The following is a 12,466-nucleotide window of genomic DNA, read 5'->3' on the forward strand; positions in this document are numbered from 1 at the left end:
TAAAATCTTTGAAATTGTTGCATGTTGTGCTACAGTAGAAAGAAAAAAAGTATGTGAACCCTTGGATTTAATAACTGGTTGACCCTCCTTTGGCAGCAATTATCTCAAACAAATGTTTTCTGTAGTTGCGGATCAGACCTGCACAACGGCCAGGAGGAATTTTGGACCATTCCTCTTTACAAAACTGTTTCAGTTCAGCAATATTATTGGGATGTCTGGTGTGAACCGCTCTCTTGATGTCATGCCACAGCATCTCAATTGGGTTGAGGTCAGGACTGACTGGGCCACTCCAGAAGGAGTATTTTCTACTGTTGAAGCCATTCTGTTATTGATTTACTTTTGTGCTTTTGGTCGTTGTAACTGTTGCATCACCCAATTTCTGTTGAGCTTCAATTGGTGGACAGATAGCCTTACATTCTTCTGCAAAATGTCTTGTAAACTTGGAAATGTATTTTTCCATTGATGATAGAAAGCTGTCCAGGCCCTGAGGCAGCAAAGCAGCCCCAAACCATGATAATTTACAGTTTGCTGTGCCTTCTTTTCTCCACACAAAGTGTTGTGTGTTCCTTCCAAACAACTCAACTTTAGTTTCATCTGTCCACAGACAGAATATTTTGCCAGTAGCGCTGTGGAACATCCAGATCCTCTTTTGCGAACTTCAAACGTGCAGCAATGTTTTTTTTGGACAGCAGAGGCTTCTTCAGTGGTGTCCTCCCATGAACACCATTCTTGTTTAGTGTTTTACGTATCGTAGACTCGTCAACAGAGATGTTCGCATGCTCTAGAGAGTTCTGTAAGTCTTTAGCTGACCCTCTAGGATTCTTCTTAACCTCATTGAGCATTCTGCGCTGTGCTCTTGCAGTCATCTTTGCAGGACAGACACTCCTAGGGAGAGTAGCAACAGTGCTGAACTTTCTCCATTTATAGACAATTTGTCTTACCGTGGACTGATGAACAACTAACCAACATCTCCAATCTCGTCTCATTGATTGAACTCCACGTTAGCTGACTCCTGACTCCAATTAGCTTTTGGACAAGTCATTAGTCTAGGGTTGTTTCACATACCATTTCCAACCCACACTGTGAATGTTTAAATTACGTATTCAATATAGACAAGAAAAATGCAATAATTTGTGTGTTATTAGTTTAAGCACACTGTGTTTGTCCATTGTTGTGACTTAGATGAAGATCAGATCAAATTTTATTACCAATTTATGCAGAAATCCCAGTAATTCCAGAGGGTTCACATGCTTTTTCTTGCCACTGTATAAGGAACTCAATTCCACATCAGGTAACTGATGTAAACAGTAAAATCTGATTTAAAAAGCAGGTAAAAATACACCTTATGGAACAGCGGGGACTGTGAAGAGACCGACACAGGCACACGCATACACATCTGATAACACACACATGGAATTTGTGTTTGTGATTTACATTGTAGTCATTTAGCAGACGCTCTTATCCAGAGCGACTTACAGGAGCAATTATGGTCAAGTTCCTTGCTCAAGGGCACAGACACATTTTTCACCTAGTCAGCTCGGGGATTCGAACCAGCAACCTTTTGGTTACTGGCCCAACAGTCTTAGCCACTAGGCTACCTACCTGCCGCCCCATAGACACGTGATAGTAGAGTAGTGGTCTGAGGGCACACAATGTGTTGTGAAATGTATTGTAATGATTTTAAATGTGTATGTGGCTGGACCCCAGAAAGAGTAACTGCTGCATTGCCAGGAACTAATGGGGAACCATAACAAATACACCATTTAATACCTCACAAGACATGCCACCAGAGGTCTCTTCACAGTCCCCAAGTCCAGAACAGACTATGGGTGGCGCACAGTACTACATAGAGCCATGACTACATGGACATCTATTCCACATCAGGTAACTGATGCAGCAGTAGAACCAGATTTAAAAAGCAGGTAAAAATACACCTTATGGAACAGCGGGGATTGTGAAGAGACACATACACTGTATGTATGGTGGTATTATAAAATGTTGTATTGTAGATATGTAGCGGTGTAAAAATGTTGTACGTACCGTTTTATTTTAGCCTTAATTTGTTTGGACCCCATGAAGAGTGGCTGCTGCCTTGGCAGGAACTAATGGGGATCCATAATAAACCCCAGGAAGAGTAGCTGCTGCCTTGGCAGGAACTAATGGGGATCCATAATAAACCCCAGGAAGAATAGCTGCTGCCTTGGCAGGAACTAATGGGGATCCATAATAAACCCCAGGAAGAGTAGCTGCTGCCTTGGCAGGAACTAATGGGGATCCATAATAAACCCCAGGAAGAGTAGCTGCTGCCTTGGCAGGAACTAATGAGGATCCATAATAAACCCCAGGAAGAGTAGCTGCTGCCTTGACAGGAACTAATGGGGATCCATAATAAACCCCAGGTACAGTAGCTGCTGCCTTGACAGGAACTAATGGGGATCCATAATAAACTCCAGGAAGAGCAGCTGCTGCTTTGGCAGGAACTAATTGTAAACCTTAAAGGAGTTCTTTTTTACAACCAAATCTCAATTTCTTGTATAAATAACATGTTATAGGAGGGTCCAGACACCTTTTTAGTAATATCACATTTTTTTGAGAAACTTATCCACAAACAGCAAATTACTTCCTTATCCTTGTTGTGTGGTATGGGGGCCCTGAAAAACACATTAAGATCCTCCAAAAACACCCAATAATGTCCTTTTAGAAACGGCAAATCTCTCAGTATAGTGATGCAGGTCTTTAGATGTTGTACACATGAAAATGTGTTATTCCAAAACTTTATCTGCAAAATTATATTCCGTTTAGTGCGACTCGAGCCGTTTCCCTGCTGCTACAGGTAACTGCCAAAATAAAGGAAATACCAACCAAGCGTCCTAATAGTTGTTGTCCACAAGCCGCCAAAACAGCAAAACATATTCTACAAGTGTGTGGAGCTTCCTGTGTGTAAGCACCCCATGCTTTCAATATACTTTGTTTCCCTCATTTATCCATGGGGTTTCCTTTATATTGGAAGTTACCTGTAGAATGGACGGAAAGGTATCGCTGGACTGGTAACAAAATAGAATAACATGGAGGAGGAAGCTCGGAATGACACAATTTCATGTGTTCAACATCTAAAAACCTACATCACTATACTGACAGCTTTCCATTTCTAAAAGGACATTATGGGTGTGTGGAGCCTCTTAATGTTTTTCAGGGCCCCCATACCACACACGGATAAGGAAGTGATTTGCTGTTTGGGATAAGTTTCTCAAAAACATGTGAAATCACAAACAAACAAAATAGTGTCTGGACCCTTCTAAAACATTCCACAAAAATGTGGTTGTAAAATAGAAAACTTCTCCTTTAAAGGTTCCCCATTAGCTGCTGCCAAGGCAAAACTTCTCCTTTAATAAATACAAATCCCAATGATCATCGTCATCATCACCATCAACATTATCAATATCATCATCACCATGATGATTAAAGGTTTGAGATGACAGGGTTGTGTGACACTGTGTTTCCGGGACTGTAATACTGATCCTATGAAGTAAGTGGGGGCGGGTCCAGGTTGTGTTGAGGGTCAAAGTCCTTGAGACATTTTAGTTTTTGTTTGTTCATGAATTTGTATGTTTTATGTCTTTCTGTCATTAATGACTTTTCCTATCGCAGTGTATTTTCTTGTACTTGAAACAAATCTGTGAAAATCATACAAAGAAATATCACTCTCACCACAACCACCATCATTACCACTGTCCCAACGTCATGACACCACCGTCATCATCATCATCACCACCACCACCACCACCATCATCATCAGTTTTTCATCATCATCCCAACTGTGGTAGAATAAGTGAAGTAGTATCTCACCGGGATGACAGGGGCGCTGCGTAGAGGAGAGAAGGCCGAGTGTGAGGAGGAGAGGAGGTTAGCTGTGGAGGGGAGGGTCTGGATGAAGGAGCAGGAGGAGGACAGCTGTCTGTGTCTCTCTGTTGGACAGTCCCCTGTCTGCCAGCCCTCCGCCGTCACGTTACACCTGGAGCAGGAACACATCCATTAAGTCCACGTTCATTACCTTGGAAATAACGGACGACTCCACCTTGTCCTGTTGCAGAGTTCATTTTTACATTAGGGTTAGGTCTATATTTATGGACCCAGTCGTTAGGGTTAGGTCTATATTTATGGACCCAGTCATTAGGGTTAGGTCTATATTTATGGACCCAGTCGTTAGGGTTAGGTCTATATTTATGGACCCAGTTATTAGGGTTAGGTCTATATTTATGGACGCGACCCAGTTGTTCTATATGTTCCACAGTCACGACTTCTGCAGTCAGACTAACAGCAAAGTAGCTGCATTTCCGATTGTTTAAGAAGTTTTCTATTGACATTCATTTGGATACATCCATAACAATGAGCTGATGATGCCCGATTTTGCTGGCATAGCTAGAAAAGGTTGCCTTCTCGTCAGGACACTCGACACTGTTCATTAGGAGGAGATCGCATTGCATATCAAACACTATGCTACAAGCTAGCTAAATAAAAAATATATAAAATGTAAAGTGTTGGTCCATGTTTCATGAGCAGAAATAAAAGAGCCCAGAAATTTTCCAGACAATGAAAAATATTATTTCTCTTTGGACGCAAATTTGTTTCCATCCCTGTTAGTAAGCATTTCTCCTTTACCAAGATTATCCATCCACCTGACATGACAGGACATATGAAGAATCTGATTAAACAGCATGATGTTGCAATAGTCTATGTGTCGGGGGGCTGGGGTCAGTCTGTATTATCTGGTGTAATTCTCCTGCCTTATTTGGTGTCCTGTGTGAATTGAAGTATGCTCCCTCCCGGAGGACATGAGCCCTAGGACCATGCCTCAGGAAAACCTGCCCTAATGACTCCTTGCTGTCCCTAGTCCACCTGGCCGTGCTGCTGCTCCAGTTTCAACTGTTCTGCCTGCGGCTATGGAACCCTGACCTGTTCATCGCACGTGCTACCAGTCCCAGACCTGCTGTTTGTGTCTCTCTCCCTCCGCACCTGCTGTCTCAACCTATGAATGCTTGGCTATGAAAAGCCAAATGACATTTACTCCTAAAAAGGTACTAACCTTAAGAGGACTGGCCAGCACTCAGAGCCTGGTTCCTCTCTAGGTTTCTTCCTAGGTTCCTGCCTTCCTAGGGAGTTTTTCCTAGCCACAATGCATCTACATCTGCATTGCTTGCTGTTTGGGGTTTGATTGATTGACAATCATTACACAGGCGCACCTTGTGCTGGGGACAAAATGCCACTAAAATGTGCACTTTTGTCACACAACACAATGCCACAGATGTCTCAAGTTTTGAGAGAGCGTGCAGTTGGCGTGCTTATTGCAGGAATGTCCACCAGAGCTGTTGCAAGATAATCTTATGTTAATTTCTCTACCATAAGCCGCCTCCAACGTCATTTTTGAGAATTTGGCAGTACGTCCAACCGGCCTCAAAACCGCAGAACATGTGTAACCACGCCAACCCAAGACCTAAACATCCGGCTTCTTCACCTGCAGGATCATCTGAGACCAGCCCCCGAACAGCTGATGAAACTGTGGGTTGGCACAATCAAAGAATTTCTGCACAAACTGTCAGAAACTGTCTCAGGGAAGCTCATATGCATGCTCGCTGTTCTTCGACGTCGTAACCGAATTCAGTGGGCAAATGCTCACAATTGGTGGCCACTAGCACGCTGGAGAAGTGTGCTCTTCACAGATGAACCCAGTTTCAGCAGACAGCGTGTACGGGCAGACGGCAGACAGCGTGTACGGCGTCGTTGGGTTTGCTGATATATTTGTATTTATTATGGATCCCCATTAGTTCCTGTCGAAGCAGCAGCTACTCTTCCTGGGGTTTATTATGGATCCCCATTTGTTCCTGCCAAGGCAGCAGCTACTCTTCCTGGGGTTTATTATGGATCCCCATTAATGGGTCCATGCTTATTAGTAACTGGAATAAGCAATTTCATAAATGTGTCAAGTGCAGAGTCTGTTTGCTCCTCATTACACACCAAGAGGCAAACGAAGCGCTCTTCTGGTCAGGCTCCGGAGATGGGCACATCGCGCACCACTCCCTAGCATACTACTCGCCAATGTCCAGTCTCTTGACAACAAGGTTGATGAAATCCGAGCAAGGGTAGCATTCCAGAGAGACATCAGAGACTGTAACGTTCTTTGCTTCACGGAAACATGGCTCATGGATTGGGAAATGTTCCGGATTGCTTCCAACAACAACATTGACGAATACGCCGATTCAGTGAGCGAGTTCATCAGAAAGTGCATTGATGATGTCGTTCCCATAGCAACGATTAAAACATTCCCAAACCAGAAACCGTGGATTGATGGCAGCATTCGCGTGAAACTGAAAGCGCGAACCACTGCTTTTAACCAGGGCAAGGTGACCGGAAACATGACCGTATACAAACAGTGTAGCTATTCCCTCCGCAAGACAATCAAACAAGCTAAGCGTCAGTATAGAGACAAAGTAGAGTCGCAATTCAACGGCTCAGACACAAGAGGTATGTGGCAGGGTCTACAGTCAATCACGGATTACAAAAAGAAAACCAGCCCCGTCACAAAACCAGGATGTCTTGCTCCCAGACAGACTAAATAACTTTTTTGCCCGCTTTGAGGACAATACAGTGCCACTGACATGGCCCGCAACCAAAACCTGCGGACTCTCCTTCACTGCAGCCGACATGAGTAAAACATTTAAACGTGTTAACCCTCGCAAGGCTGCAGGCCCAGACGGCATCCCCAGCCGCGTCCTCAGAGCATGCGCAGACCAGCTGGCTGGTGTGTTTATGGACATATTCAATCAATCCTTATCCCATGCTGCTGTTCCCACATGCTTCAAGAGGGCCACCATTGTCCCTGTTCCCAAGAAAGCTAAGGTAACGGAGCTAAACGACTACCGCCCCATAGCACTCACTTCCATCATCATGAAGTGCTTTGAGTGACTAGTCAAGGACCATATCACCTCCACCCTACCTGACACCCTAGACCCACTCCAATTTTCTTACCGCCCAAATAGGTCCACAGACGACGCAATCGCAACCACACTGCACACTGCCCTAACCCATCTGGACAAGAGGAATACCTATGTGAGAATGCTGTTCATTGACTACAGCTCAGCATTTAACACCATAGTACCCTCCAAACTCGTCATCAAGCTTAAGACCCTGGGTCTCGACCCCGCCCTGTGCAACTGGGTACTGGACTTCCTGACGGGCCGCCCCCAGGTGGTGAGGGTAGGTAACAACATCTCCACCCCGCTGATCCTCAACAATGGGGCCCCACAAGGGTGCGTTCTGAGCCCTCTCCTGTACTCCCTGTTCAACCACGACTGCGTGGCCATGCACGCCTCCAACTCAATCATCAAGTTTGCGGACGACACTACAGTTGTAGGCTTGATTACCAACAACGACGAGACGGCCTACAGGGAGGAGGTGAGGGCCCTCGGAGTGTGGTGTCAGGAAAATAACCTCACACTCAACGTCAACACAACTAAGGAGATGATTGTGGACTTCAGGAAACAGCAGAGGGAGCACCCCCCTATCCACATCGACGGGACAGTAGTGGAGAGGGTAGTAAGTTAAGTTATTCGGCGTACACATCACGGACAAACTGAATTGGTCCACCCACACAGACAGAGTCGTGAAGAAGGAGCAGCAACGCCTCTTCAACCTCAGGAGGCTGAAGAAATTCGACTTGTCACCAAAAGCACTTACTAACTTCTACAGATGCACAATCGAGAGCATCCTGTCGGGCTGTATCACCGCCTGGTACGGCAACTGTTCCGCCCACAACCGTAGGGCTCTCCAGAGGGTAGTGAGGTCTGCAGGACACCTACACCACCCGATGTCACAGGAAGGCAATAAAGGTCGTCAAGGACAACAACCACCCGAGCAATTGCCTGTTCACCCCGCTATCATCCAGAAGGCGAGGTCAGTACAGGTGCATCAAAGCAGGGTCCGAGAGACTGAAAAACAGCTTCGATCTCAAGGCCATCAGACTGTTAAACAGCCACCACTAACATTGAGTGGCTGTTGCCAACACACTGACTCAACTCCAGCCACTTTAATAATGGGAATTGATGGAAATTGATGTAAAATATATCACTAGCCACTTTAAACAATGCTCCTTAATATAATGTTTACATACCCGACATTACTCATCTCATATGTATATGTATATACTGTACTCTATCATCTACTGCATCTTTATGTAATACATGTATCACTAGCAACTTTAAACTATGCCATTTTATGTTTATATACCCTACATTACTAATATCATGTGTATATACCGTACTCGATACCATCTACTGCATCTTGCCTATGCCGTTCTGTACCATCACTCATTCAAATATCTTTATGTACATATTCTTTATCCCTTTACACTTGTGTGTATAAGGTAGTTTGGAATTGTTAGGTTAGATTACTCATTGGTTATTACTGCATTGTCGGAACTAGAAGCACAAGCATTTCGCTACACTCGCATTAACATCTGCTAACCATGTGTATGTGACAAATAAATTTGATTTAATTTGTATTCGGCGCATGTGACTAATAACATTAGATTTTTCAACGCAGCCTTAAAATGCGTGGACAGAGGCCAGGAGCCAAGATGATTTGGGTGGACTCCGTCATTCCTGTAGAGTATCTTCTGTTTCCAGAAGGTGTCAAAGTTATCAATAAAAGTGACTCCAGCAGAGCTACAGTCTTTTAGCCAGATGTGTAATGCCAGTAGCCTGCTGAAATGTTCACACCTGAACGGCAATGGTACTGGACCTGAAATGACTGGCCATTGTTTGGAGTATTTTAATGCTAAAATCAGTTCCTTAAAATCCATTTTCCAGATGTTCCGAGCTAGCCCTCCTGATGTCGTTTGACCCCACATGGACTACGACAGTGTCAGCTCCCGGCATCTGTGGTAGAACAGTCAGAAGCAGCCTTGTTATGTCCTGTACTCGTGCTCCTGTGTAGAACAGTCAGAAGCAGCCTTGTTATGTCCTGTACTCGTGCTCATGGGTAACAGAGTTTTTGCCTTGGAGACCGAGATGTTTCTCACCATAGAGCTGCCTATGATGACAGCTGGTGATGTTGAATCGACAGGTCTCTCAGGCAACCTCACGGTCTGATGAGGGTGGGAGCTCCGAGAATCTGAACCCGAGGTAGAAGCCACCGGAGAGGGACAGAACAGAGGATGAAGACGCAGGTACCTCCGGATCAGATCTTGAATGGGAAGCCCCCAGGGCGGCAAAGCCGTTTCTGGTCTGTGTCAGGTCCGGGCTCAACATCTCCAAGGACACCCCTGTTGCCAGAGGACACTTTCTTTGACTTCCACTGCGAGTGACGCATCTCCATGGCTGGTTGGTTGGGTCGAGGACAGCGCCGTTCTCCAGGGAAGGGGAAGAACCCGCTGGGCTTCCATGTGCAGAATCTGGCAGGATCCCGGGACAGACAGCAGCGCTCACAGCAACTAAGCCCAACAGAGCTGCAGGATCCTGGGACAGACAGCAGCGCTCACAGCAACTAAGCCCAACAGAGCTGCAGGATCCCGGGACAGACTGCAGCGCTCACAGCAACTAAGCCCAACAGAGCTGCAGGATCCCGGGACAGACAGCAGCGCTCACAGCAACTAAGCCCAACAGAGCTGCAGGATCCCGGGACAGACTGCAGCGCTCACAGCAACTAAGCCCAACAGAGCTGAAGGATCCCGGGACAGACATCAGCGCTCACAGCAACTAAGCCCAACAGAGCTGCAGGATCCCGGGACAGACTGCAGCGCTCACAGCAACTAAGCCCAACAGAGCTGAAGGATCCCGGGACAGACAGCAGCGCTCACAGCAACTAAGCCCAACAGAGCTGAAGGATCCCGGGACAGACAGCAGCGCTCACAGCAACTAAGCCCAAGAGCCGCAGGATCCAACAAAAAAGTATATAAAAACACTGTCAGCTTTATGAAACAATAAACCGAGGTCTCTCGTTCAGCTTTCAGCGTTTCAACAGCGTTCAACAACATTTAGTGTAGTTAGATGCTAGCAAACCTGCCAATATGCCAACCAAATTAAAAACTACCAGTTGCTAAAAACAGCTGGTTGAAGTACGTGGGAGGATTTGACAGCATTGCGCCACTTGCGTCATGACTGCAACAGTAGGGACCAGAGAAATGTTCATCACAACATTAGCATTATGTCATCAGATGCTCCAAAAAAACATGTCTCTGCAAAATCAAATCAATGCCAGCTAATTATCTAAGCTAGCTAAGTTTTTCTTAATTGAACCTATTTCAACACCAGTATAGAACCTACCTTTTAATTTAAAAAAAACATGTAATTTTCCATTTGTTTAAATTGTTCTTAAAACTACATTGTTGGTTAAGGTCTTGTAAGCATTTCACTGTGAGGTCTACACCTGTTGTATTCAGTGCATGTGACAAATACAATTTGATGTGAAACACTGCAACCTGTCTCCAACACCAGTATAAAACCATCACCCACCTGAAACACTGCACCCTGTCTCCAACACCAGTATAGAACCATCACCTACCTGAAACACTGCACCCTGTCTCCAACACCAGTATAGAACCATCACCTACCTGAAACACTGCAACCTGTCTCCAACACCAGTATAGAACCATCACCCACCTGAAACACTGCACCCTGTCTCCAACCCCAGTATAGAACCATCACCTACCTGAAACACTGCACCCTGTCTCCAACACCAGTATAGAACCATGACCCACCTGAAACACTGCACCCGGTCTCCAACGCCAGTATAGAACCACCCTGCCCTCGCCAGACTGCGCTCCGTTACCCCCAATGACGGAAATCGGGCGAAGGTGGAGATACGGAACAGTTCTGAGGGGAAAAAACATAACTTTACAATGGTTATTAATAACAACATTATCGCTATTGCACTTTCTAACAATACTTAGAGAGCAAAATGCTTTAAATGTGTACACTACTTTGAGGTAGTGTGTGTAAAGTGTTTGTATCAGTCAAAAGTTTGGACACCTACTCATTCAAGGGTTTTTCTTTATTTTTACTATTTTCTATTATTGTAGAATAATAGTGAAGACATCAAAACTATGAAATAACACATATGGAATCATGTAGCAACCAAAAAAGTGTTAAACAAATCAAAATAGATTTTAGATTCTTCAAAGTAGCCACCCTTTGCCTTGATAACAGGTTTGCCCACTCTTGACATTGTCAACCAGCTTCACCTGGAATACTTTTCCAACAGTCTTGAAGGAGTTCACACATATGCTGAACACTTGTTGGATGCTTTTCCTTCACTCTGTGGGCCGACTCATCCCAAACCATCTCAATTGGGATGAGGTCGGGGGATTGTGGCGGCCAGGTCATCTGACGCAACACTCCATCACTCTCCTTCTTGATCAAATAGCCCTTACAAACCTGGAGGTGTGTTGGGTGATTGCCCTGTTGAAAAGCAAATGTTTGTCCCACTAAGTCCAAACCAGATGGGATGGCGTATTGCTGCAGAATGCTGTGGTAGCCATGCTGGTTAAGTGTGCATTGAATTCTAAAATAAATCACAGACAGTGTCACCAGGAAAGCAACCCCACACCATCACACCACCTCCTCCATGCTTCACGGTGAGAATCACACATGCAGAGATCATCCGTTCACCTACTCTGCGTCTCACAAAAGACACAGCGGTTGGAACCAATCAAGTTCCTTCTTCTTATTTGTGTCCTTCAGTAGTGGTTTCTTTGCAGCATTTCAACCATGAAGGCCTGAGGTGGAGTTAACTCCAATGATCTTATCCTCTGCACCTTTCCTGTGGTGGTCCTCATGAGAGCCAATTTCATCATAGCACTTGATGGTTTTTAGAACTTCACTTGAAGAAACATTCAAAGTTCTTGACATTTTGCATATTGACTGATCTTCATGTCTTAAAAGTAATGATGGACTGTTGTTTCCTTGCTTATCTGAGCAGTTCTTGCCATAATATGGACTTTGTATTTTACCAAATGAGGCTATCTTCTGTATAACACCCCTACCTTGCCACAACACAACCGATTGGCTGAAGAAGGAACGACATTCCACAAAGGTTCTTTAAACTTGGCACACTTGTTAATTGAAATCCATTCCATCTACCTCATGAAGCTGGTTGAGAGAATGCCAAGAGTGTGAAAAGTTGTCATCAAGGCAAAGGGTGGCTACTTTGAAAAATCTCAAATAAATATATATATTTTTTTATAGACAAGGGATCGGGATACTTTCCGAATGCACTGTATAATGCGTATGAGGTGTAAAGTGTGTGTGTATAATGCATATGAGGTGTAAGGTGTGTGTATATAATGTGTATCAGGTGTAAAGTGTGTGTAAATAATGTGTATCAGGTGTAAAGTGTGTGTGTGTGTGTATATAATGCGTATCAGGTGTAAAGTGAGTGTGTGTGTATATAATTCATATCAGGTGTAAAGTGTGTG

At 44.7% G+C, this 12,466-nt stretch overlaps 1 protein-coding gene across 9 annotated transcripts in view; it reads right to left on the reverse strand.

Moving 5' to 3' along the window:
* The window catches only part of LOC139417895 (inhibitor of apoptosis protein-like), a 77,515-nt gene that overhangs the window by 46,972 nt on the left and 18,077 nt on the right, over positions 1–12,466 (reverse strand). For all 9 annotated transcript variants that reach the window (XM_071166877.1, XM_071166873.1, XM_071166876.1 and 6 more), the window contains 2 exons: positions 10,751–10,865; positions 3,847–4,012 (listed from right to left, as the gene is read on the reverse strand). In XM_071166877.1, coding sequence (XP_071022978.1) covers positions 3,847–4,012; positions 10,751–10,865 — 281 coding nt within the window. The remainder of the gene's footprint in view (positions 1–3,846; positions 4,013–10,750; positions 10,866–12,466) is intronic.

This window comes from Oncorhynchus clarkii, chromosome 10, assembly GCF_045791955.1.
Source record: "Oncorhynchus clarkii lewisi isolate Uvic-CL-2024 chromosome 10, UVic_Ocla_1.0, whole genome shotgun sequence".
Taxonomy (NCBI): Eukaryota; Metazoa; Chordata; class Actinopteri; order Salmoniformes; family Salmonidae; genus Oncorhynchus; species Oncorhynchus clarkii.